The sequence below is a fragment of the Triplophysa dalaica genome, chromosome 13, assembly GCF_015846415.1.
Source record: "Triplophysa dalaica isolate WHDGS20190420 chromosome 13, ASM1584641v1, whole genome shotgun sequence".
In the NCBI taxonomy this organism is placed as follows: Eukaryota; Metazoa; Chordata; class Actinopteri; order Cypriniformes; family Nemacheilidae; genus Triplophysa; species Triplophysa dalaica.
In genome coordinates, this window is record NC_079554.1 from 11,129,603 (window position 1) to 11,157,589 (window position 27,987).

Below are 27,987 nucleotides of genomic sequence, written 5' to 3' on the forward strand. Positions count from 1 at the left end.
GGGTTCGATCCCAGGGGATTGCACATACTTAGAAACAAATTTATAGGACAATTCAATGTTAGTCGCTTTGGATAAAAGCATCTGCCAAATGCATAAATGTAAATTTAAGTTGACGAATTTATGTTTGTTAAACAAACAAGATTTTAAGATTTTAACGTTTCATATTTTCATTTATTGTTCTCAACATAAGTGTTTTAGTTAATGTAACGTAACATTTTCCTTGATCTCTAACAAGATATGAAGTTAACCAACTTAACAGAAATCCAAATATGTAACTGCCCACCACCTAAGCAAAGGCAACGCTTTTCTAAACAATGGTTACCGCAAAACTTAAAAATATAACAAACTCCTCTAATTCTCAAAGATATATGAACATTAAACTCTAACAGGTGTTACTCTTTACTGAAAGCACATAAAACAACACTTAATTAAGAAAATAACTCTCTAAATGCAGTCTTACGCAAAGCATGCTGGGAAATATAAATTCTCTGCCTAGTTGTAAAAATTGTATGTTAACACAACACAAAAAGTACACATGTAGTGCCAACATGAATGGATTAAGTTACATAACTGAAGATGAAAAAATCCTGTTGTGACAAAATTGAACAAAAATGATGTTGATTTAAATTAATCAAAATGGACAAAGCAGTTAACATGGTTAAAATTACTCTGGTCTTTCAAATGGTCTTTCCACTGTTTTGTATACTGTACATACGGCCAGGCTAACTTTTTATAATCTGGTTATCACATGATGAGCAAATTTGATTTTAACAACTAATTTCACTATGATTACATTTTTTGACATGGCCTTACTCCATTAATATAAAAGATATTAAGGTTTAATGCTATTTAAATGATGTAGGATGATTCTATATAATACACAGTAAATCACACAAAAAATACTTAAGCTTGGTTTTCACAGACTGGGATACATATGTGTTCATATTCAATGTCTTAGAAAATATGTATTCACATAAGCAGTGTGAATACATAAAAGCTGATCTTCCTCTTTAAGAGAAAAGATTCTTGTTGTACTGTTTTCCCAAGCGCCCCACAAAAACAAACTTATTTTAAAGACCGTTTAATTAAAAGGCCAGAGAGTAAATTGCTCCAAGGTCACTGAGAGCAACAAAAGCTCATTACTTATAACTAACAACAAAGCGAGGGAAATAAATACAGAATGTAACTAACAGCAAAAGAAAAAAAGACAACGAAAAGGGCAAACTTTCAAAATGATCAAAAGACTCTCCTCTCTTTCGGAGCTCAATTTCCTCACTGTTTGATGTTACTGGCCTAAAGTCAACGTGCAGCATGCGCCCGCTAATCTGCCAGCAGTGTGTGCCTCTGCGCGTGAGTATGTGTCTATCTGTGTGTAATAGCAGATCCAATTCTGGCAAACAAGCTATCGCTGATCCATAAATCCTGGCTGCCTGCCCTGCTTTCAGGGCGTTCTGCAGCCTGTGTGCGAGAAAAAACTGCCTCCAAAAGAACTCCTTGTGGTCAGGTGTTGTTTAAGATGAGTGCACTGATTCTAATAATATCACCGGAAGAGACGCTGCTGTTGTGGTTTCTCTTCTCTGATCTCTCTCTCATCCTGTATCCCATTTCCTCTACCTTGCTCCCTCTTTTCTCTATTATTATAATTCAGCTCTTCTGTCCTTTTCAATTCTTGCTTTATCAACCTGTCTGTATGATTTGGATAGTGGCAAAGACAACAGGAGATGAGAAATTTATGATAATGAATGTAAGATGATTTATAGTTGCAGTCTTATCTCACCCCTGGGGGGAGTCTTAGTTAGCGGCTGCCTCATTAAGACAGCTAATCGCTGCAGAATTTGGCCCTAATGACCTCAAACTAATGCTGTGATGAGACTCCGCCCCTCCGGAGGTCTGTCCCACATCACTCTGGTGAACAAACAAATCAACAAAATAATTATTGCTGATATTATAAGATGCGCAGAGGGAACGCTGACACGTGTCGTAAACTAATGAAACTATACCGGATGTGGTTGCCAAAACTCAAGACATCTAATCAAAGCAAGCGCTGAGGAGGGAATTCGCCGAGAATGCATACCGCTGATAACGCTGTTTATTTGCGCCTCTCGTGAAAGAAATTATGCAAATCAAGTAAACGTGCCTTCATAATGATTGCTCAATGCATGGCACCATTTTCCTCATTGTGGCCGGTTCTGAGTGATGGGTTGTGGAAGATGCGTCAGGCTTCCTCAATTAAACACTATTTTGAGACATCTCTCGACCACTGCGATCCAGGCACCGGAGCTTTTAAAATGCAGGAAGTGCACTCGACTAGAATGCATTTCTGGATATATGCCCGGTCATAATGCCTTTCTCCATCATTCGATCAATGTTTGATTAATAACCGCTGTCGTGATCATTGAAAAGGTAAAGAAAAAGCTTCCACTGTCTGCTTTTCAAGATGAATAACAATGCAATATTAATTAAACTACTTTAAGCTGTCAAATGGCATTGCACAAATAGTGCTATGACAAGCCTAATTTACCTAGAAAGGAAGCATTGACATTAAAAAGAATGACAATTACACTGTTTAACTTTAATAAATGAAGCCCGACTGCAATCTGTCTTTAATGTAAAATGATTGTCCCTTCTTCAATGTGTCCGGATGGTGAATGTTTTTCATGACTAAAGATCCACTGCACAATATATTTAGTGCCATGGAATAGGTGGTATAAAATCAAAACGATCTCCCAGTCTACAAAAGATTTTGTAGACAAAAGCTCTCTATTTCTGTGCTTCATATAGCACGAGCCCATATGACATGCGTATGTGTGAGAAACATTAAAGAGACGACACAAAAATAGGGAGAAGAAGAAGAAAAGAGTTTTTTGGAGTGATGGTACAAGAGGAAGTGATTCATGAATTATACAGTTGGTTGGCAGGGCTTGGACGAACGGAAACTCCTAAAAGGATGTTTGGACTTGGCAGAGAGAGCGAGACGTGAGAGGAACCATTCTTTAAACAACAGAAAAAAGAACGAACAAGCAAAGTTAAGGACCAGGCAATGGAAATAAATGGAGGGAGCTGGGTGAGGAGAGAGTGAAAAAGAGAAAACATTTGCATAGAGATGAGGAGATAAAGGGAACAAAAATAAAACCAGATAATATGAAAATAACGTTATGTTTTTCTTACTGGGACAAGATTAGAAGATTCCTATGAACTTGATTCTTCCTGATTTAGTTCTACTTATTGTTGAAACAAAGATGAAAACAAAATTCTTTAATAAAGGTGTGTATGCTATAGCTTTTTAATATTTGTTAGGATTGGAATTAATGGAATGGCTGAAACTGTTTATTTCATTTACGCATGAACCAGACGATATGGACCATAAGGATGTTCTTCAGATAACGATGGCTGTCAAACTCTTAAGGGGAGTGAAAGAAGTAGGCCTACTTAATAGTGAGTCGGGGGAATAGTTTGTCTTGGGGACACAGAGAGGAAAGAGAGTACAGAGGGAGGTGAAGTATGAGGCATGGATGGATGGGGAGGACTGGATGCCTGTAAACAGGAGGCCACAGGGACAAACATGGCCACCCTGTCTGTTCCTCTTTCTGCCTTATTTGGCCTTCAGCTATGTTTAAAGTGTATTTTAGACCCAAGAAGTTAAGTTGTGGCGTCTGGGAGATGAGCAGACACAAATACACACATTTTAATATCATAAAAGAAAGTTAAGCTAAAAATGTTTTACTCAAGTGTCACTTTGATGACTGTACGCTATTATTTCAATTGAACGCATAAGCAGACTTTTAAATAATCTTTTTTTTTTACCATTTTTCATATAATGACCCTGCCAGTCAAGCTCTATAAGATGCCACCACAAAGTAGGCCATATATGTAGTAATATGTGTACTTTATTCCAAAAGCTCATACAATGGCTATGTAAAGGCCGTTACGGTTTTCATTTTTTGAGCTTGACAAGCATTTTTTGACGAGCAATTGGTCTCTTTTACAAAGCATGCGTACCTGCAAACCTGCGTACGAAAGCTTTCATGAACAAATCATGATTCACATAAACATTCGTACAGAAATGTATTCTAAATATATAACTTCTCCTAATATGGAGATGGACTGGGTGTGTTTTATGCAAATGACTAAACTCGTGAATGTGGCCGCTCATTTAGAATACTCCAAATTCAATAACATTTGGACAAGGTGAGGAGACAAATTCATGTGCGTACGCATGTGTTGTGACTTAGGCGGAAAGTTTTCGTGGGAGGTTCAAATGTGCGTATAAATATGAAAAATCGACGCAATTATAAGTGAATGAGACCAAATGTCTTTTAAGTCAAAAAGTTAAATGTTTTTTTAATTGTCTCTGTTATAAAAAAAATAAGTTAATTCATAAATATTATTTAATTTAATTCATGAATTAATAAAACAAAAATAATTAATAATAAATATATAATTAATAATAGCACACATGTTCAGAATGGCATTAGTAAATGAGAACATAATTGTAGTTTTCAGGTGTTTATTCATTCATTTTCGGTTTGAAACACATGTTAGCTTCTGTACTGTAACTCCAGAACAAAAGAAAGAACTGTTTAAACAGGATCAAAACTGAGTAAATGTGAATATGGAAGCAAGGGAGTCACAGTGGATTAATTTAAGTTGAGGGGACTTTTGTCTTGATTTTTTTCTTCAAGTCTTGATGAAACTTTGATGAGCTGGCCTACATATTGCAGGCATGAACAGAGACGGCAGTAACTCACAGAAAAGTAAAAGCTTTTGTAGCCGCAGCCCAGTTTTACTATTCCATAAAGTCAATGAAAGTTGTCAATCACAGATTTAAGAAGTGTCAATCAACATGTCGTGAGGGACACAAAATGTTTGAGGCTTATAGCTCAATGATTTTTTAACTTACTTCAGATCTTTCCTATCAATCTCAGGGTCTTTCATACACATACCCGTATTATGTGACACTTCCCTTGCAAGGACAATTTACCACACAAAAATCTAGAGGAAATTTAAAAAGACTAAAACTGCGTCCATTGATCCTGTTTTGCATGCACTTCATATTTTTAGCACCCACTTTGCTAAAATAATTATGCAAACCAGATTCACAATCTTGAAAATCATATGAAAAATTGGTCTCTACCCTTTCCTGTCTCTCTCTCTCTGTCTGTTTCTCTCTTTCTTCCTCTCCAGTTTGTGTAGTAATCTGCTACATTTGTGTTTACAAATGTACATTGGGCTGCTACGTCTCCTATATCTATAAAACGCTGACCTGCAAAAATATATATATGGATACATACTTTATATGGACTATATACTGTATGAATATAACTGTATATATATTAATTTACTGTATAAATATGATATCATATACGAACACAACTATCTTTTGTCCCATACGGCCAATGACTAGGACTGTCCCAACATAAACATTTCATTAGTATCTCAACACAAGAGAAATTTCATGATTCTTGATTCCAGTATATCTGCAAAAACATGCTTAAGTAAACAATTTATTATATAAACAAATGAAACAGAAAAAAGCCTGTTGGAATCTTGTGTTATTATTCAAGTAATTATTAAAGTAAACAACCAATAATAAAGGAAAAATAAAATAATAAACAACAGTTTTCTCTTTTTCCGTATTGTTGTTTGATTATTATAAATGACAAACCTTTAACAGTAGGCGTAAGTGTTAAATATAAACACATACCTTGGTATCAAAGGTGGAGGAGCTCCAGGAGGTAAACTGAAACCTACAATGACATGCATGAACAATAATACAGTACAATCAAAACACTCAAAAATGTTAATACTTCAATGTAAAAAACAGAAGTGCAGATCGTCCAGTGACACGAGTACAAACATCTTTTGGTGTTTTTCTAACAGTGTGTTTATGTGTGTGCTCGGGTTTGTCATATAAACAATGGATAAATATGAACCATCTTCCATCACATGATATCATTCTGAATGTGCGTGCATCATTTGCACATGTGTGTATCCAGATGTCTCGACTTTAAATTAGTCAACACTGTTTATAAGACATCCAGTCAGACTTCAACAAACTCGGCGGCCTGCAACTTTTACTGCCCCTGCTAAACGTGACGTCCAATCCTTAAAAGCGAGCGTAAAACAAATGGGCCTTCGCAGCACCCCCAAAAAACACACTCTCCCTCACATGGCAGACACTTATCTGCTTTGATCACACTCGGCCACAGACGCAAATGTTCGTGCACATCTGGGCACCATCCCCCCTTTTGTTTTTCCACAGACCCCTGATGGGATCCTGCTCCGAAGGAAAGTTCTTAACAACAACAAAAATGACTGAAAAAAGCCTCCAAGAATAACAGTAATTTGAGGAACAGAAAGCAGCGCTGGTTTACAAAGAATGAGGCAGAGATGTAGCGGCCCCTTCTGTACGCGCACACACAAACAGAAATTTAAGAATTTTTCAAGAACCTAAATACAGTCTAGATTATGCTATTTATTATATACTTTGTACATGGATGCTACAGTATCCACATTAGTATAGCAAATTTGTAACATGAGATTCCTTCCAAAAGATGTCAGTTTTCTTTATGCAGATTTTGGTAAAAAATCTTAATCTGTGAATTATGATGTCTATGAGAGCTCAAAAAGTCTATGTGTGTGCTGTAGCCTATACATGTTTATGGGTGTGTAGGTGGGTGGGCGCATGTGAAGTGAGTTTTTGATAAGGTTTGATAAGGTTGGTGTTGTATGCTTGATAGACTATGAGAGGTGTAATGACTCATTATGACTAAAGATCCTCATGAATCCGAATCTATGTTTTTCTTTAATGAAGTTGGTATCCGTTTCATTTCAGACTGTTTTATATCAGCTTTTTTAATAAAAGCCTGATGCAGATACTTTATCTCCAAAGTGATATTTAGGTAATTTAAAGGTGCATGAATTAAATCGCGTCACATAAATCTTGTGTTTTTGTCCTTTGCGTCACTTTTGCTTTGTTAGGGATCGCTTGATATGACCACGGGATTAAGTTAGTATTGCCTTTAACGTTAGTCAATTGTAATAATTGTAGAGGCTGTCTGTGATCTTAATTCCATGCGAATCGGGATCTCGGTGAATTGGTGGGCTCATATTTAATTTTCAAGGTTTTATCCACCGTTTGCGAATAATAGAGGCCGTTTTGAAGTGTTTTGGTATCATTTCAGGTGCTGGGTCAAATCCATAAATTACCAGGCGTCTCTTTGTTTGTTTATTTATCATGGAAACTCTCATAACATTTCATACGATCGAGGTGATCTTTTGTCCGGTTTGCAATCACGGGTCTCGAATGCTGACAGGAACGGTCATATATCGTTAAACACCATTTGTAGAGCCGGCCTCAAAACCGGGGTAGAATTAGCCTATTACTTATTGCTTTTGATATTTTTTTATGTAAAAACCTCCCAAATTGTCATAAGTAGACCTCATACACAATAAACAACACCAGTTCATAACACCTTCAAAGTTTACTATTACATGGTCCTCCAGAATACTTGATTCTCATTGGTCCGCAGTTTTCTTAAGTCAAATTTTTGTTAATTTATTATTACTATAACACTGTAATTTTGACCACGATTCTAGATATATGTCTCTTGTTAAAAGAAAATGTTAAAATAAATAAATATTTTTTTCTAAGGTTAGAAAACGCTGGGAAAACGTCACATTTACGCAACATTTAAAAGTATAACGTTAGAAAGTAGGTAGAAAACACAATTATGGTAAGGTTCATGGTTCAATAAAAATGTAATGTTCCCTGGAATCTGACTTGAAATGGCTTGCAAGCGTGTACGTTTTTATATTCAATTTGTATAGCAAATCCATTTGCTTCTTTTCTTCCTTTCGTCAGTCTTTAAAAAGAAATCTCAGATTTTGCTCTGTACAATCCATCACACGAAGATAAGGATAAACGCTAACTCGCTTGACTTTCGTGTGCGGTGATATCATGTGCAAGCACTGCCGCAAAACATCAAAATAAAAACTTTGACATTTGATATTCAACTCTCGTTGAACAATCAACATCAGTAGCAAAAAAGTTTTGGGGTGGCACCCAGGGTGGCCAATTGGATGTCGTTGAATGTTAGAAATAAACGAATAGGTTATATTTAAGAAATAAACTTCAACGCTGGCTGCAATTGACCCTTTGGGTGGAGTTTGATTGACAGGCAATCTGACCAATCATAACGTCGACATTATGTTTCTATTCGCCATTTTGTCCGACAATCAAACAGTTTTAACCAGCTGAGCATTATGCAGTTTTAAAAAGTCCTTTGCAATTGTTGCCGTCTCCTTACCATAACACAATTTGCAATGGTAAGCTTATAATAATGTATGAATTGAGATGTCGGTTATGATTTTACTATAAATGTGAGATGGCGATATAGTTGCAAAAGTTACAGACTGCAGATTTAACTTTACTTAATATTTATTGAAAATAAAACCTTTGGGGTCCAGACCAACCCGTATGGGTTTATTTTTCCGCCTTATAAATCACTTGATGTTCTCCAAAAGCATTAAAGTAGATCACTTTTGAACAGAAATTAAACAGTTTTTAATAAAACTAATTTGTTAAATGATTCACCTTTAAAAATGCATTCCTCCACAACCTCATTAAATAAAAACTCTGTGCTCACTCAGACTGGCCATCTCCATCCTCTTTCCTCTCTCACACAACACAGCTGGGTCATTCAGCACATTTCCAGTGCCACGATTTTGCTGGCATGGCACTTTTTCTTTCTTCCCGCTCCGAGCTATTTTTAGAAGCACGCAGCACATTAGCAACACAAAAGGAGCAGCATGGCTGTAACAGGACAGCGATATCCGCAGGGGTAGACATTTAGAAAGAGAGGCCTATAACTTATAGATGGAGAAGAGAGTACTTTGATAAAACGAAAATGGTCTGTTCTGGATTAAAGGCTAAACTTCAAAGGCTAGGCCTGACCGGGAAGTTTAATATTCGGACTGTATTAAGGAGTATAAGGGAGCAGTGAGTGAGTCTATCCATAGTGAGTTTTAGTGGGGCGGAGTAGGGCTGGCAAGGATTTGGCAGGAGGGGATATCTGACTGGGCTTTGAAGAAGAAAAATAGCAAAGTTGAGAGAGCTCAGCTATGAACTTCCTGTTTAAAATGTGGCAGAGCAGCAGCTGATCAGGATGTCGGAGAAGCTGACGGCCAGCAAATCTGCGCTGCAGAGGAAAACCTGGACAGAGCTACACACACCTGGATACAGATGCGGCAGAATAAACGCATGTGCTGTCAAACTCTTGTGGAGATGTGTAAGCCTTCAATATTTATTCACTGTCAAAGGAAACGCAAACAGCTGGAGCTCATCTCACCTTCATCCATACTCATAGGCCAATTTTCTCTGCCTTTTTCCACCACGACCTTGTGTTTTTAGTGAGGTTCAATTACCCTTCATAAATACTAGATAAGGCTTTTCCACACGTAAAAAAATTAAAATAACAAGTGTGAAACATTCGTTTCCCCTGGGTTAAATTCAGGGTTTAGAATGAAGATAACCCGGGTTAAGCGCTGTGTGAAAATCCCTTATAAAAACATGAAATTTGTTTTCTTACATTTGTTTACGTTTTAAGATGTAGCCCTAGTGTGCTATATTAAAACTTGTGCAAACAAAGGCACAAAACTGCATAATGGACCAATAACAGGTGTTTACTTGAAACAGGTTTTCATCGACCAACAGAACACAGTGGGTTGCTCATCATGCGTGTGAATCAATGACATCATGGGTAAATGTCATCACGGCAACCGCGAATTCCCTGCGGAAGGCCATATGTACAATGCAGTGCAATGAAAACATACCAATATGACCTCTGACCTGCCTTGGAGTCTTTGAAAATGTGCTAGTCCACAAACGCCCAACTTCATTAACTACATACATATAGATGTCTATATGAGTCAAAACTTAAGGTGTCCCATTTTAAACACCTGAATGAAAATGTACAGTCCAGTCCTATCTTCCAAAGTCATGTACAGTACAGGAAAGAGGTTAAATATACAGTTTAGATTGCCTAACAAGAATTCATCAGAATAAAGTCCTCCACGAACGATATTAATATCATATATATTTTGAAATATAACATGAAAACGTCATTAAATTATCTGCTTTAAATTCAATTTGTCCGTAGAAAGAGTGATGTCTTTGTATAATATTCTGATTGACTTTGGAACCCCTACGAGGGAGAATTTTGCTCAAGGACAAAAACCTGCAATGTCGTAGGGAGCATGCACATGCTACTACGTCACAAGATCCAGGGCGGTCTCTTTTGTGCTGCGTATGTGTGTGTGTGAGTATAAGAAGCTCACTAACCGGGGGGTGGTGGGGGTATGAGTGGGGGCGCGGTGCTGATGGAGGGAGGGGGGAAAGGTGGAGGTGGGATATTCGGAGGAAAGAAGGGCAGCAGCTTTGGTGAAGGTAACTTGGTATCAGAAGACTGTTCAGACACCACCTAAAATACACACATGCAGAAGCTATTGCAGACCACTGTTATACTCTTTTAAAGATTAACTTCTTGCTTCTAAGACACAAATAGACCTGGATGTTATTTTCATCTGCGCTGTGACGTCTTCGGCCTTCCACTCGGCTGATGGTCCCCGTCTGTCCTCCGATAACATTGATAGAACCGTTTGACTTCCTGTAACCACACACAAGCATACATAAATCAGAGACGACCAATTATTGTCCATCTGCGTAAGTCAAGAGGACGTAATGTGCATGACACCGCCAGCCTTTTAAAGGGACAATCACAAGGGTACTTGTAGTTTTCTCAAGGGTACTCAAGTTCCTTAAGGGTATCTTTCATATGACTTTCTTTCTATTGTTGAACAAAAAAATACCATAAAAGGGGTTCATAAGACTTTGCATTGCATTGACAATCTTCTAAAGCCTTGTGTGATCATATGGACCACTTTTATGACAGCCCCAGTCCCCATTCTCATTCATTATATGCAAAAGAGTGGTCAGCATGTTCATCAGAAGTTTTCCTTTTGTGTAAAACAAAAAGTAATCTGGCCTTGATTTGGCATGAGTTATTAAAGACAGAACTGTCATGCCTGGGTGAACATAAAAAATACAACACTGAACTCAGATCAGTCCTTATGGATTTTAGGACACTTGGCACAGACACGCAACTACATACAACCTCAGTCAGCTCCATTTTGCTGCTGATCTGGGAAATCTCTCATGTGCGCAACACAAGTATTTTTAGATCATGTACATACAGCAGTTACACACTTTAATGTGTGCTGTGTTAGTCGTCACCATTCATAAATCTTTGAGTCCCATGAAACAAGGACAGACGCACACAGTCACACACAAATGAACTGGGCGATAACCCATTTCAGTCACTAAAAATATATAAAATAAAACGCAGTAAAATAAAAATGCTTGGAACGCTATATGCGGAAACAAAGTAACTGTTAAAAGTAACTCTAAATACAGTCAGCTTGTCTGGAAATGTCTCTTTCTTACTCTCTAACTTTCACTGCCCTTTTTAGTTAAGTCTGAAACTGACACACTTTCACTTACTTTTAGAATATGATTATAGATTTAAATGGTTATCTGTGTGTGCTTAACGGCAGGGGGGGACATACTTAACACATGGGTGCATTAAGGGCCAGCTTGCACGAATTTATGATAGAACACACACATGCAAAATTCAGCCTCCAGCACTAACTTTGCAGTCTGTGATCATTACACACCACTGGTAAAAAATACAATAGAACCCTACCCAAAGCACAATAGAAAGCACAATGGATTTAATGGTTATAATAGGAATTGTGTTGGTTTTAATGGAAACTATAATGGTGTCTGCTTGTATGCAATGACTTCTGGTGGGACGTTCTCTTAGGCAGATGGGAACCAATAAGACACTGTTATGTCCTATTGGAATAATGTAAAAAAACTGACATTTTATAATGGTTTTAACTGTAAAATATAATGGTTCATAATGGTAACCAATAGAATTTCTGTGATGTTTTTTCAGCAGTTATTTTATCAATGTACATATGATACAAAATGTTTCCCTTTTTAAACATGAAAGCTCTAGTCACCATTGACTATAACTGAAACAACATGAGGGTATATACATTTTTTCAGCCGTGACTATATTCACAACATAGCACAGCCTCTACTACCTTATGTTTAATTACGCACACAAATTCACACTTCGCATTTAAAACAGCGTGATGATCCTCTTGCGAGCAGAGTAGAACAACACGCTTATTTCCATCTGAAAATGCCATCTCATGCTTTGTGTTGAACGTACTGTGACCGACTCCTGCATCCTGTCTATGTGTACTGTGTAATAATGAAAGCCGGACTGTTGCTTTACCCTTGAATGCTCCGGTTCGTACGCGTCCCCGTGAGCGAGGCATAACCTTCAACTGATCGTGGAGAGGTTCAAGGAACGGCTGATTAAAAGTCACCCCCGCTAATTCCTACCCTTGACCAAAAGCAATCTGGACCACCAGGACTGAACCATGGTGTGTTTTTATATGTGCAGGTCTCCTCAGACACAGAAACGTAACTGAGAAATATCAGGATGTTTCTACAGTCAGGATAATTTCCTCAGGGAAGAACAGAAGACAAGAGCTGACAGAAATCTAGAGCTGTGAGGAAAAAAATGAAAAAATAAAACTGTGGAAAACAGGGATGCGGATATGCGTGTGGAGGGTTGGAACAACCAACAGAAAGCCATTATGACTGTAATAATGCTGTTACTGGCAAACACATGGCATGCACAGTAAATAAGCAGCGATTATACCAAATAATTCAACAGCATGTGCTGCTTTAAGATCAAAAATACAGAAAACAGGGTCGACAACAGGCTTCAGTTGGAAATACGGCGGAGTACAAAATCAACATAGTATATAATCCATAGTAGTTTTAATATATCATTTATAGGATTTTAATGGCCCTCTTAGGCATTTTAATGACCATGACAGACAGTGGAGACAGACAAAAAACTATTCTAAAGAAAGAGGTACAATGGGATTTGATGCAGCCCGGTGGGGTACGACCGTGATTTGGTTGGATAAACAAATAGTTCACCAAAAAATGAAAATTCTTTCATCATTTACTCACTCTCAATTCTTTTTAAACCTATATGACTTTCTTTCTTCTGCAGAACACAAAATGATATATTCTGAAGATTGTTGGTAACCAAACAACATTAACCCCCATTGACTTCCATTGCATGGAAACAAAACCACTAAAACATTTCTCAAAATATCTTATTTATTTTTTCACAGAAGAAAAAGTCATATACAGGTTTTGAATGACATGATGGTGAATAAATAATGATGATATTTTCTCCTCAGCTAAACTATCACCATATTAGGGATAGATTTAGATTCAGGGCTGATGCACGCACCTGGATAAGACGGATGATAATTCTGACAGATCACTAGGATTCGGATGGACCTAGAAGAGGGAAAAAAAGAGCATAGCAAAATTCATAAACACTTATTGTATGCATATCATATCAGCGGTCATATACCATAATCAAAACACACCCCTTTCAAACCAGATTCAACACAGTTAAATGTTTTTTTTTTAAATTAAAGATCTCTTCCTTTTGAATTTCTGTTCACTTTTTCTGTAGTTCTACAGCCGCAGCAAAACACTGTAATATCTTACTGATCCAAAATCCTCCACAAAACTAAAAATGTATCATTAAATATCCTCCGAATGCCTGTGATTGTGAAAACCTTGCCATTTAGTGTTAACAAACTGCTTAAAGCATTTTGCCGCACAGCAAGCACAACACAGAGCTGAGATGAGTCCTTATAGTATTCATATGCTAAGTGTACCATTATTTTGTTGGAAGAGCCCAGGCTTAAGATCTCCAGGTTCATGCGCAGTCGTCTCTGTTTGTCACAGTACACCTTCCAGGTGTCCTCGTTAAAACCGTAGTTAAAGTAGTCAGACAAATCTGCACCTGTGTTTAGACACAAAATGCACCGCGAGAGGGTGTTCTAAGAATGAACACAACTGAAACTGAGGTGCACACACTTCTTAATGCAAAGAACTGCACCTGGCTTCCTCCACGCCTTCTCTTCAAAAGTCTCCCCAGTAGCCTCCAGGAGATTCCCCTCAGCGTCCACTTCCAATCCTCTGGACTTACTGCCTGGCTCAAAGTAGATAAGACATTACAGGCTGGATTCCCACACACAGATCAAGCCAGGCCTTGAAAAATGGCCTGAGGTTTCTCACCAGTGCAGTTCAATCAGGTTTAAAGCTTTCTTCAGGAATGCAGTGATGGTGATTTAATAAATATATATTTATATTAAATGTCTGTGTGGGAAAATGTTAACTTTGGGTAATAAATCGCTTCAGCTATTATAACCTTCATTAATCTTTCATTTCGTATACACGGTTTTACTGTTTGAATAGGAAAGACACTTTATGGGTTCTCTCTGTGCTGTAACTAGGACAGAGGGCGGGATTAATCTCTCAAGTGTCTCTGACCCATTCAATTAATCTTGTAATAAAACTGTTTTGTATACCAGGAGTATTGGAACAATATGAAAAGTAGGGAGATACTTTGTAAACCTTATTAGCCTGGCTCATGAATATTAACTAGGTGGCATATGCCCAGTATCTGCTTGGCTGAAAGCAGGTAAATAGGTGCTCTTTGTGTTAGGATTACAACTTGATTTAGTCTTTTTATGGGTCTGACACATAAAAATAAAGAAATTGAAATAAAATAAAAATACAATGATGACTGTACAAACACCATGGATTAATATATACAGCATTACTTGTATAGTGTATGTGTATAGTGTAAGTGCATTTAATACTGCAATCTATTTCATATGCAATATTTTTGCATTTACAAAGCATTTCTTATGGTCAAAGGTTTAAAGAAAGAGGAATAAAGATTACCTGATACAGAGGTTTTAATGTTCAGACTTATGGAACCGGACCCTAAAGATCTACAAGGAAAGTCACAACAAACAATTTAGTGTCACTACAACAATTTGTCAAGCACAGAATGGTTTCATCAGCATAACTTCTGTATAAAATAACATACGAAAAATAAGTTACAGAACTACAATGTTCCTGTAGCTCAACTGAGACGAGTAAATGGGTTCAATCCCCAAGGAATGCGCATGCTTATAAAATGTATAAATTAAATGCGCTTTAAACCGACAAAGTGTCAAATGCATCAATCTAATAAATGCAAATGTAGATTTTTGCACAATAAGCCTGTTATAAGAACTCCGTAAGGTTTACTCACAAGCTCTGGGATCCTCTTTTAATGTCACCGATGGTAACACACACATCATCGTCACTTTCTGATTCGCTCTCCTTTTGTGAGGGAAAGATGAAATAGCTAAATTAATAAAGGTTAAAATGCACTGCATTTTCAACTAAATCAACAACTAAAAAGCTAAAGGACTGTACCTGGTAATTGTGTCCATGAAAACCATCCAAATCACCAATCAGAGCACTGAAAGAGTCACGGTTCAATTAAAGACAGATTGAAGACAAACAAATGAATACATTAACATTAAGCTAGACCAGCTACATTTGTTTATCTTTAGCCAAATAAAAATTTTACCGAACATGACTTGTGATACGATCAAGCAGCAACCAGCACAAATAGAGAGATGCGTGCGCATTATTATTGCCACAAACATTTTGGCAATGTGTGTGTGAAGCATTTGAAAGTGTTAGAGAAAGAAACAACACGGGATTTGCCGCACGGAAGTAAATTTCCGAATGAAAGCGTCTTTACCAGTCTGTAACTTTTCTTCAGATAGAAGCGGGCTATCTGACAGTAGCCACGCCGCTTGCGACATCCTTTAACATTATACAGTGGTCGCATGCACACTATTCCCTTTACTCAACAACTTGTCAAAGTATGTTCTTTGCATCCCGGCCACGACAAATTCAACTGAGAGAACACTCAGCTTTTGTGGGTGGAGTTTGGAGGAGGGACGTAAACTGCTATAGTTGTCGGTCAGCATCAGTCAGAATTGCTTGCATTGGATGTTTTTTCTTAAAATCATTTTGCAATGTAGCCTATAATAATCCAAATCTTTTTGTTTATTCATATTTTTATTTTATAGGCCTAATGTGGAATGACACTTTTTGATGAACTGATTTGTTGTAGGGGTACAGAGTAATTTAAATTACATTCTTTTAGCAGTCAGTTATAAGCCTTATTAATATAGGGCTATTCGTGAGAGTGCTCAATTTTCTGTTTTTACTTTGTTTTGCTCAATTTTATATTAAGTTGTGTTGTATTTTATTGAAAAAGCCAGACAAATTATAAAAAGCACATTTTGACTATTCAGTTTGTGTAATCGTGAAAAAAAATGGCTTAATAAATAGAAGAAATGCAATAAAACGTGTTCAGTATTCGCCCTTCGGCCAAGTGTTTCACATCATGTTCGGCTTTGTCCAAGAATTTGTGTTAAACAGTAAACAGTCTTTACCAGTTGATTTTTATTACCCCCAGGTCTCCATCAATATGGTGGAAATCAACTATAAACACCATACCAATATTTTTTTTACATTATAAAAGCTACAAAATAATGAAATATTACTATTATCATTACAATTGAATGATCCCAAAGACAAAAAAAATCGTAAACTTTTAGGATTTATTTATATATTAAGGCTTCAATATGTTATATTTACGAGCACTATTGATAAAAATGCAATATAATAAACCTTACATAATTAGGCGTTAGATTTGAATTACCTTAGAATGAGCTATTTCTATCTACACACTGCGGGTCCCATTCCATGAAGTTTGCCATGTTGTTAAATGGATAAACTGCTCTACAGAGCGTATTTCGTAAAAATGTACGTTATCCCCTTCGGCACAGAAGCGAAAGCACAACATCTTTTTCCTGTGAGAGCCGCCATAGATCTTCTAGAGGGAGGCGGAGTAAGCCATTGGATGCAATTCCCAACCTCATTGCTAGATGCTGCTTAAATCTCCACATTGCTCCCCTAAAACCAGATGGTATGTTTATTTATACTCTTTTGTTTGGTCTATGCGTTGTTTAAGTAAATTAAGTTTATCACCAAGTAAAATCTTTCTGAAATCTTTCCGAGTGCCCCCTGAAACTTACACAAACACAACCTACACAAATTTCTGAAAGCATTGCGACAGAAGATAAATGATTAACTATAAAATGTCTTTTTTAATAAGCTGTTGATGTTGTCTGAGGTCAATGTTGGGTGAGATATGTGCTCTGCAGGAATATTTTGTATGCAAATGCATTTTTCAGCTTCGGTCTGATTTAATCACATGCACTTATTGATGCTTTAAAACAATATAAAGGCTTTTACACTTAGCAAAAAAGAAGAAGTGGGATTATTTTACAAGCACATCTAGCTGCAGGCCTACATTAGTCTAAGTGAGGCCTATATAACCGGGGCTTCATAAGACCTATTTAAAGCCAATGCAATGGAAGGAAAAATGAATGCTTGGGTAAGGTTTGGCTTCATTCTAATGAAGGAAAAGCAATTCAACCGTTGAAAAACGCTGTGTTGACTTAGAGAAACGGCCAACGTGTGTAGCTAAACGTGTGTAGCTACACTAGAGAAATAAAACAATGGTTAATATTCTCCTCTGATGAGTGCATGAGAGTATTTATATCAGCCTTCTGCACATACAGTGCCTAATGTACTGCTGAATTTAACAAGCGTTCAAAGAGTTTCGTCATACACGCATGGCTTCACACATTCCCTGCATTTGTCCGAAGAGGTGCATCGACACGGACACGCCACATACCGCTAATGTTCGCCCATGGTCATTATGAAGCGGTGAAATGGGCATTAAATGTACACGCTTCATTTATAGAGCGCTACTTGCACTAGAAGGGGAGTAAATGTGTCAGAATCTATTTCATGAGCAGGCTTACAACACAGTCTTGAAAATACTCGCTTAAATGTGCATTGTGAGGGATACAGTAATATGATATCATTTGTATGTTGACATTTATTTATATTTTTTAAATTCCACTTCGTTTTTAAAACTATATACTGTACATTTGTACATATGATGCAGCAAGTTGCTCACAGCATGTCAAATATTTCTCACATATAAGAAAACTTATATTTAAAATGCACAAGCAGTGTTGGGTAAGTTACTCGGGAAAGGTAATGAAATAAGGTAATTACTAAATAAGTAGTTACACTCAACAATGTGTACAAGTACTGTATATGACCTTTTATGTCTGTGAATTGCAAACCTGGACATGGATATGTTTTATTTATGTGAATATTTTCCATAAATCTGGTTTCTGTATGAACGGCAATACTGACATTGCCAGGAGCTAAAACCCTAACACAACGTGAGTTGAACACGTTTTTAGACTAAACTCTGCTGTTTAGACATTTATAAATGGAAATGAAATCAAACGTAACGAAACATTGATTTAAGTTGGCAAGCAGACATGCTTGATAAAATTTATTAATCAGCTGTCTGATTGGGGCTTTAGAAGATATGTTACACACTGTGGTGTCAACAAAATACTGCATTAATAAATCCAGAGATCTCTGAACCAGTTCAGCTTCATATTTCATATTTTTGTTGTTGAAATTAAAGCTTTTGGTTGCCCCTTGAGAGGGCACTGCACAGCTGAAGCAGAGATGCAAACCGATTACCTTAAACTGAGTTTTTTCCCCTATCTGCAACTGTAGCAGCAGCTTGACGGTCGGATTGTATAGTGCGAATCATAAAATCATGAATGTTGGCATTACATCGCATGTGATTTACTTGTATATTGAGAGTTGGTATTTTAAAAACACATTGCTGAAACTATTGTCTAGGCCTGGCCTTAGGTGCATCTGGTCATGTTGTGAAAGTGGCACACTGGCACAATGATTCTGACAATTGAGTGTTAAAAAATAATTGTTTATTATAGACAGTATTGTTGCTTTCTAAAAAAAGACTGCGGCCAAAGACGAAAGAAGATTTATGTAGGTTAAATACAATTGGTAACTCTGGATAAACATCTTAATAACAGAAAGTGTTGTTTAGATAAATGGCAAGCCAAAAAGAATAAAATATTACTATTATAAAAAAACACATTGCATTGTAAAAACTGAAAGACATTTTGACACACTCTAGAGCTCTGCACGGGCCACGGCCCTTGTCTGAAAGCTTATCAGAATTCTCAGCCCGAGTGTTTTTTTACCTCCCCATTACACAGCCTATAGCTTCCATTAACTCTTTCAGCCCCATTGACGAGTTATTTCGTCATTTAAAAAAAACGCTTCATTTTTTACTGTGAGCCATTAAAGTTGGGTGAAAATGTTAAAAAACGCTGGCGTAGGCTGGCAACTTTTTTTTAAAGAGGCTGGCAGCGAGTGAGTTAAAGAAGTTCTGTTTTGTTTTTAATCGCACCTTTTTAATATTACGTTTCATTTCTTTAGAAAAATTTTTGGAGCATCTTTTGTTTGTGGCTTAGGTGCTGAACAGTGTTTGATTGCCAACCGCGCCAGAGACACATATTTAAGCGCAGCACGGCGGGCATGAGACGGTTTAAACTGTTGCAGCCATTAAAATTGTTGAGGTATGTTTTCAACGGTAAATCAGATAAATTTTGTTTCCTTCATTTATTATGTTACTATAGAAAAATGTTTTGAGTATTTCTTGTTGCTCAGGCACAGAACACGGATTTAAAAAACTATAACGGCAATGAATCTGTTTTAATTCCTCATTCAGCTTCAGCTGTAAGAAAAAACTTTGGATACGTGCAACATAGTGACATAGACCGATCGGCACCAAGCGTCTTTCATTAACTGCTCTTGTGTTATTTTGATATCATAAGTGGATGGATCTCCGCAACGCGCACATTAAGATGAACATAATAAATCACAAACTATATTTAACGTTGTTTCATGCATTCTGACTTCTTTCCATTTTAAATGTGTTGGCTTCTCATGCTTAACACGGTCAACCTGTCAAAAAACGAGTTGGACGTATTATGTAGTATTTCTGTGCTCTATACACTTCCCCAAAGTTCATCTAGGATTTTTCTGTAAGAACATGAATAAACATAACGTAACAACTTTTGTCAGTCCCTTATTGGGCAATTCTCCTTGGAAAGCACGCCCACGACAAGGCGAAAGAAAAAGCTTGTCAACCGACGAGCAATAACCAGACCCACCTGCCATCAAGATTGGCTGCGCTGCGTCAAGTTTGGCTGTGCTGTGGGCCTGCAGATGCAGCTCGTTACTCTTGTGATAGTGAGAGAAATCAATAGTTTGTTTGTGCACGACATATCTGTGATGAATGTTATATAAACAGAGTTATATAGGCATAATGCAATGATGTATTGTGTGCTCATGATTTAGTTCCTCCCCCCACACATCCCAGGAGGTCGTTAAGTAATCGTACAGCTGTATCTCTCTTTTATAAATGTGATCAAACGAAATACTCTTCAAAGATATGAAGAATGCAATACTACTCTATAGGTACTCAAGATTAATATGAGATTCAACCGGACCATAATTCTGTTGTGCTAAAAGAGAAAGCACTTTTCTCACTTTTTATCTCAATACAGTCGCATCATGTTCCGGATCGTAAAGTGATGCCCTGCAGAAGAGCGGGGACGATGGCACTGTGAAAAAGGCCTGATACCCTGCCCGCATTTTGACTATGACTTGAAATCTGGCCCAAAGCCCAGGCCTAGGCGCATAGATTTATCGGGTCCCATCAGGCTGAAATGCAGGGCTCTAGGACACTCACCTGAAGACTTCTTTTTCTGTGGTCTCTTCTTCGGCAAAATTGTCATCTATTCACAACAAAGAGGTGTAGATTAGCACACAGCACAAGATTTGTGTTTTTTACACAGAAATACACAGAGCACGAAGCTAAAACTCTGGACTCGTCTCTTGAGAGCAGCATTCGTATAATCCTTTTTCTCCACACACACAGTTTAGTAAATCACAATAGATCAAATTGGGTTCAGATGAGGTGAAGGACTTCAGATGAATAATTTCAAAAATCCTCATCAATTTCATCTTCATCCACTACATGTATTTCAGTGTTCAGATTAAATTTAAGACCATTATTCCACTGATTATCGAAAATATATACCATGAAGCGTTTAGAAGGAACCACATTAGAAACACTGCAGCATTATAATTCATCTACTAGGGTAATTCATGGTTCATATACCATCAAATCACATGTAAAACATAGTTCAACTGATATAAAATGTAGCAGCGTTTGTTACATGCCGGTGTTATGTTAGGTGCGGAAAAATGTATTCGTGTTTGATCTTTGTAAGAGTTGATTTGAATGTAAATGTTATGAAACACGTGCAGCTGTGAAAATAACGGTCTTCTCTCTCTGTTGTAATACATTTCGGGTCATGCCTAATATGAACCGTGTGCTTTTTGGCAGATCAGGTTCTTACACAGCTCAACTGTTTGTTTGTCCTGGTTAGATTTGAGACTTTTGTAAAACTTGCTTGTAACCATCATTTCTCACCTCCATAAAGCCAGTCCGTCTCGTCATCAGCACTCTCGTCAGCTTTTTTCTCTACATCTGCAGTTGACATGATGAACAACGAACTCGTTGATTTGCCGATTTGGACAAAGTAACAAAAGTTGTGCACTATTAGTTTTAGATTTAGCTGTCACAGCTGTCAGCGTGACACGCTGCGGGTTGGTGTAGCAGGTGCGCGTTACCAGAGTGACACGGCTCACTTCACGCTCACGTGTGTGACACGCAGGAAGTCTAAACAGCACTTCACTGAACATAATAACTATTTTGGAAACTGTTATCAATCAAATGACTGGCATGTATATTTGATCGTCAAACAATTAAGAATGTGTTAAAAAACAAAGCAATCAAATTCCTTAAAAAATACTGTGTTGATGTACTTGCATGCAAATATTAAGGTCGAAGACATAAATACAAATATTCTGAGACGCAATATACAAACAAAGGCAACAACTCTCCACGTTTTAAAACTCCCAGCTGATATTTTACAGTGACGTCAAATAATCGCGACACCCCTGTGCCACGTCACCTTCGAGGGACTCACGTGTGGGTTTGTTTTGAATGGGCTTTGCTTGACAGTTCTTCAGTCCATGTAAATAATTTGAGCACCGTCTTAGTTTAAAACTCCGTATATTGGAAATATGTTGCCCGCGGAAGGCTTCACGTGTTTCCCTCGACAGACGTGGGAAAAGGTGCTGTCCAAAATAAACAAGGCTGTTGTTTTCATGGATGACCGCTGCATGGAAAGTCTGCATTGGACCGGTGGCGCGTCGCTTCTGTTCGACGCCGGCGCTCGCAACATCAAACAGCTCTCGAGCTTTGAATCAGGCGGAGAAAACGATCCGAAAGCTGCGTTTGTGGTGAGCACCGTGCTGAAAGGCAGAACGGCAGACATTATCAAAGACATCATTTCTCTCAGCAGCTTCCGGTACTGTGTGGTTTTCACATCGGTCCCTCACTCCGTTCACCTGCTCGGGAATAACCTGACCGGGGATCTGGAGGGCAACACTGTGTTTGAGCAGTTTGAGGAGAAACTGTGCGAGTGGATGGGCGATATGAACTACACTGCTGAGGTCATGCATGCTCCTGTGGTCTTTGCACCCCTGAGCCAGCACCTCCATCTCCTGCCAGCTTTCTCTGATCTGTTTCCCTTACTGGATGTCGACCTTGAGACCATCAACAAAAAGAAGCCGGAGAAAAGGCGATTCGGGAGTCTTGTGGATGTGGATATGCACTCCCTCACACCTGAGTTGCAGATACAGATTAAATGTCTTGCATCGGATCTAAATGCATTGTTTGAGTTTATCAATACACGCGAGGAGAGCTTCTCAGTGGGTCCCATGAGCCGTCTGATAGCTGGAGAGCTGGCCAATCTTCCACAGGCAAAAAACAGGAGGAAAGCGGCCCCGAACAAAGCATCAATTGTGTTTGTTGACAGAACTCTTGATCTTACAGGTGTGTGGATCAGTCGGTCAGTTATTAGTACCTGCCCTGCTGAAAGTAGTGTAAACTTTACAGTCACAAATATTATCATGAATAAATCATCAGCTGTTTAAAACCATTACGCAATTTCATTATGTGTCGTGTTGGCCTTATTCCAGTAGGATTTAATGGTGTTGGAATACCTGTTTGGTAACATCCCACCAGTAAAACCAAACACATTCCCAGTTAAGATCCACATAGATTTCATTCAAACCAGTGGAACAATATGGTGGAAAAACATATTGTTGTTTATTATTGATGTTGTTTATATCTACACATTTTCTAATTTAACATTCTTTCTTCTCAATCTATAGGGGCTGTTGGACACCATGGTGACAATCTCGCAGAGAAAATCCTTTCAGTTTTGCCACAGTTGCCAGGTCATGTGACTGACGTTCAGGTGGACATGCTTGAGCTCACACACCTGAAGCCCACAGACACACAGAGCATCTTGGCACCTGGCTGCTTGGCACAGAACCAGTAAGAGCATTTACATTGACATATATGACAAATTAACTGGCCAACAGGTACTAGTATGAGTTTTTCAATTGACAGCAAGTGGATTCTTGAGAGCCACGTTCATGCCATATTATGTATTATCGAGGCTTGTGCGCAAAATAATCAAAGTCCTTTGTAAGCTGGTCAGTACACTGAATTGCTTAGGTAACACCCTCAAGCAATTTAACTTGAAGTAGGCAAGACCAAATGCTTTTTGTCAAACTTTCATATTACTGTTGCAATGAGTCAAGTCAGCTGAAATGTGACAGATGCGGTATTATAAAGTTAGCTATACATACATACATTGAACAATTAAAACTATAAGTTTGTTGAGAAAATGCCCTTAAAGCCCATTGTAAAGACCAGCCAATGAAAATATTTTACAGACAGCACTTCTTTTCCTACAGGCGCTGTACAGTACTGTTTATATTTCTCTCATTCATTTTTCAAAGAGTGTCTATAGTGGTAATACCGTCTCTCTGGCACTATCAATGTTAACATTGTAACACTGGTCCTTAGCTGCTTTAAAAGGCTGTCAAAGATTGAAAGATCTGAAGAAACCAATGGGCTACCATGGTTACACATGTTGGCACAGGAACGACGCCCAGATTAGTATTTTTAATGAAGGACCACCATTGCTTTAGTCATCATGAATGTATGTATTTGTATTAACAACAGAAATTGTTTTTGCTGGACGTTTCACCGATTTTATTTCCTGTGGGGCAGGATGTGGTGACAAGTGATCCTAGGTTTCTGCTGTTCTGTGTGAACTTCAGTTGGTTAAAAAGTATTTGGTGAGCTCACTCACGTCTGAATAAATACATGTTTTCTTTAAATGAGCCCAGTAAGTGAATTTGGATGTTTTTGCTGCTGTTTGCAATATATTTTGTATTGTTGCCATTTCTTTGAACCCGGTCGTGAGTTCAACCATCAAATGACGATTAACTAATATTGTGCGGGTAACACAATGGAAACGTTCTTGTCGACTATATATAGCAGAATATCCACTTACTGGTGTATGGTTTTCTATTAATACAAGAAGATTTTTGCAAGTTGTGTAAGTGACAACGTCAAAACTCCATCCACTCCAGCTGCAAGTCAAATGGAATTGACGTGGAAAACCAAACGCTGTTTATTACCCATTAGGTCTGAACCACATGTTAGACTTGCGGGTTTGGTGAAGGAGGAACTTGTTTTGTGCGTCTGTTTCTTTTCCAGATCCATCAGACAGGGATTTAGAAAGCCCTTTTGGCTGTGGGAAGGATTTAGAAGCAGACCGAATCGGTTTATGGGTTAGGAACCCTTTCATGAGTTACACAAAAACATACTGGAGAACTGGTTATACCCTGATTTTTGCCATTGAGAACCTGCTGCCTGGTACATAATTTTTGCATTGTGGGTTCTTATGGAAACCTCCGATCCATAGTGTCAAGAGACCAAGGTCACATTCTGATCAAAAGCTGCCATATTGTGGCTATTTGTCATTTTGGCGTCTCAAACCTGTTGATCAATCACTGTTCTTTGAGAGATCTAAAACCGTTGCTGTACATAAACACACGTATACGTACCCACTACCCACATGTAGACTAAACCACAGATGCTGTATTCCAAGACCACATCCCTTCACAATCATCTGCAAGTTACGATAGCACCGCAGCACTGAGTACAAACACACTCTCAAGGCCTCCATGCGAATATACAACAGGTCACTGTTAGCCATATGGTGTGACTAATCTAGACAGCTCTTCATTTGTTGAAATGTTTGTGATGTGTGCATGTATTTACCTTTACAGTATATTTCCATAAAGTTATTTTGCAGACAGTTTTATCCAAAGTGACTTACAACTGAGAACTATCACAAGCCATGTATCATATAAGAGGCAGCAGTAGTACCACAATGGCAAATTTAAAGATTGAATGTAATTAGGGATTATAAAAATTCGAGATTAACAAAACATTTCTTGCATAAAGTCAGAAAACCATGAAACATTAACTTTCTTAAAACTCATAAATAAAAACGACTTATTTTATGATTGATTTACCACTATGTATGGCATGTTACTCATAGCTGAAACAAAATATCATGAGATTAGAGTATTTCTACATATTACCAATTTCAAGCAAGAAAAATCCTGTTTTCCATTATAAAGCAAATGCTATGAAAATGGAAAAAGTTATGGACAGTTAAATCATCTCAGTTTACAGGAGTTGTGCCACCAGTGTTTGCAAAGCCCCAGGCATTCATTTCAGTCACTTTTGGAAAATGAGCTCTTTCATTAACAAAGGTTCATGATGTTTACGTTTTGTCTATCAAGATAATCTTTACAAATTTACACATCTGTTTCTTTTGAAGCCAAAATGCAATCGCCAGAAGTAAAAAGCTAACACGAAGCTATAAACAGACTGCATTTATGGTCGCTCGATATCGACATCACCACCACCAAGCCTCCGACAACTCTTTCAAACTTTATCAAAAATGTGTTCCTCGGTACGTATAACTCCGTAAATTATTTCGAATCTATGTTTTAAGGGATTTGTGCCCATGTTGCTTTATTTGTGAGCTTTCCGTGTTGCAAAAAACAGTATATGCTGCTTTGGTATGTTTTGATGCTGGTTTAAACTGGTCATGTGCTGGTCCTTAGCTGGTTTAACCTGGTCAATCCAGCATCAAAACATACCTATGACGTGCTGCGTCTGGTGTAGACACGGTGTAACCCAGCATATACAGTTTTTTTCAACAGGAATATATCCGCGATGACGTTTAACGTCCCCGCCAAACGAAGTAGTCACTTTATGCAACATGTTAGCAATCGCCATTCTTAAGCTTTCCTGTAGCTCAGTGGTAAGAGCATTGCGTTAACAATGCAAGGTTGTGGGTTCGATCCCAGAGGATTGCACATACCTATGTATAAATGTATAGGATAATGCAATGTAAGTCGCTTTGGATAAAAGCGTTTGCCAAATGCGTAAATGTAAGACACAACAAGGCTTTAGAAAAAGTCTCCAAAGGGTTATAATTGGTGTGTTTTATATCGTAGAATAAAACTTGAAAATATTCAGGGGTTTTGTTTATCACATGCCTTATTTCAGGCTATTTACCAAAAACCCATTAACAAAGTCCATAGGTTTTTGGGGGATGGAACCAGAAATCCTAAAATGCTAATTCACTTCCAGGTTTTGCATACAAAAATACGTCATCTCTGAGCCTCCCTATTGCAGTGATAATTTACTTGCAGGGCTATAATATTTGTTTTAAAAACATGTTTTTGGTTTTCTTCTGCAGTGTGGGCTGCGTTGAGATATTAGATGTTGTCTTGTAATGTTGTTTTCAATTATCTGTTATTCCTCGTGTAGGCGTGTGCGCTAATTACCTCAGTATGTTCTCATTCTGTCATTCTGCCATGATGTGATATGCACATTAACTTAGTAATGGATGTTTGTACGTGAGCAAATGCATTTTTCTGTTTGCGTGTATCTGCCCGTAATTGTAATCTTCCACAGCATGCCATGATTCTCCTCCCTTCTGTTTTTCATTTGATTTTTGGGCAAGCAACTTTATTTTACCCACTTCATTTCTAGTTTCCTCTTGTTCAGGCTCAGACTTTTCTCAGCTGGAGCTCCAGGACTTGCTGGAGGAAACCGGTCCAGTTCCACACAGTCAAATCCGTTCAATGTGAGCGTGTGGGTTTTTAGCTTGAGCTCAGCAGGAAAGTCAGTCAGAGGGTTTGTTTAGGGGAGTCTAGACGGACTCCAGGCAAATATCGAAGCTTTTGATGCTTTTTGACAGGGCCCAGCTGAACCTCAAGTGAAGAACTCAACTCCCCAGATTCATAATGTCTTTAAATGTCTCTTGAGGCTGTGTTGGGTTGCATTCATATCTAACCTAGTGTAGCTATCCCAATATACCGGGTCAAAAAACATTCACAAATCATCTTAAAACTGTTGTTCATGAATTGAAAGGATGCTCTTTTCCTAAAGCAACTTACATGGTTTTCATGGTTTATCAGTTTGTGCCTACTTGGTAATCGAACCTATGAGTCATGATTTACTCACCCCCTTGACATTTCAAACCTGAATGACCGAACAACACCGGTACCCATTCACTTCTATTGTCGGGACACAAAACCAATGCAAGTCCAGAGATATTAGGTTACAAACATACTTTAAAATACCTTGTTTTCTGCCACAACAAAAAAAGCCATACAGTTTTGAAATGTCGAGATGGTAAGTAAATGATGACAGAATTAGTTTTTTTTGGTGGAGTCTCCCTTTAAAGCTTTGTTTAATTTGTGAACTGATGTCACTGCAAAACTATATTGTTGTTGATATGCTGTTCCTATTTTTTTAGCTCGCTAACGTGATGTGGGTGGTTGCTCGCTTGCAAAAGTCAATAGAGCTCGCCACCAAGTCTTCTTGATATTCTAGTCCCTAAAAATGGCACAAATCTATCTTTAATGTAAGTATATAGGCCCTATATGGAAAAATTTGAAGT

General features: G+C 37.9%; 2 protein-coding genes across 3 annotated transcripts in view; one reads left to right on the top strand and one right to left on the bottom strand.

Moving 5' to 3' along the window:
* fip1l1a (FIP1 like 1a (S. cerevisiae)) overlaps positions 1 to 21,996 on the bottom strand; it is a 31,278-nt gene extending 9,282 nt beyond the window's left edge. The window contains exons 1-12 of one of the 2 annotated variants that reach the window (XM_056765204.1): positions 21,501 to 21,996; positions 20,754 to 20,799; positions 15,443 to 15,488; positions 15,276 to 15,346; positions 14,921 to 14,970; positions 14,070 to 14,162; positions 13,846 to 13,973; positions 13,407 to 13,456; positions 10,568 to 10,667; positions 10,343 to 10,481; positions 5,705 to 5,747; positions 5,135 to 5,263 (exon numbers count right to left, since the gene is read on the bottom strand). In XM_056765204.1, coding sequence (XP_056621182.1) covers positions 5,135 to 5,263; positions 5,705 to 5,747; positions 10,343 to 10,481; positions 10,568 to 10,667; positions 13,407 to 13,456; positions 13,846 to 13,973; positions 14,070 to 14,162; positions 14,921 to 14,970; positions 15,276 to 15,346; positions 15,443 to 15,488; positions 20,754 to 20,799; positions 21,501 to 21,570 — 965 coding nt within the window. In that variant the 5' untranslated portion in view covers positions 21,571 to 21,996. The remainder of the gene's footprint in view (positions 1 to 5,134; positions 5,264 to 5,704; positions 5,748 to 10,342; positions 10,482 to 10,567; positions 10,668 to 13,406; positions 13,457 to 13,845; positions 13,974 to 14,069; positions 14,163 to 14,920; positions 14,971 to 15,275; positions 15,347 to 15,442; positions 15,489 to 20,753; positions 20,800 to 21,500) is intronic. The other variant, XM_056765205.1, reaches the window with a different exon arrangement.
* A 51-nt stretch (positions 21,997 to 22,047) lies between these two features.
* scfd2 (sec1 family domain containing 2) overlaps positions 22,048 to 27,987 on the top strand; it is a 106,176-nt gene continuing 100,236 nt past the window's right edge. Inside the window, exons 1-2 of the mRNA XM_056765203.1 lie at positions 22,048 to 22,970; positions 23,312 to 23,477. Coding sequence (XP_056621181.1) covers positions 22,157 to 22,970; positions 23,312 to 23,477 — 980 coding nt within the window. The 5' untranslated portion in view covers positions 22,048 to 22,156. The remainder of the gene's footprint in view (positions 22,971 to 23,311; positions 23,478 to 27,987) is intronic.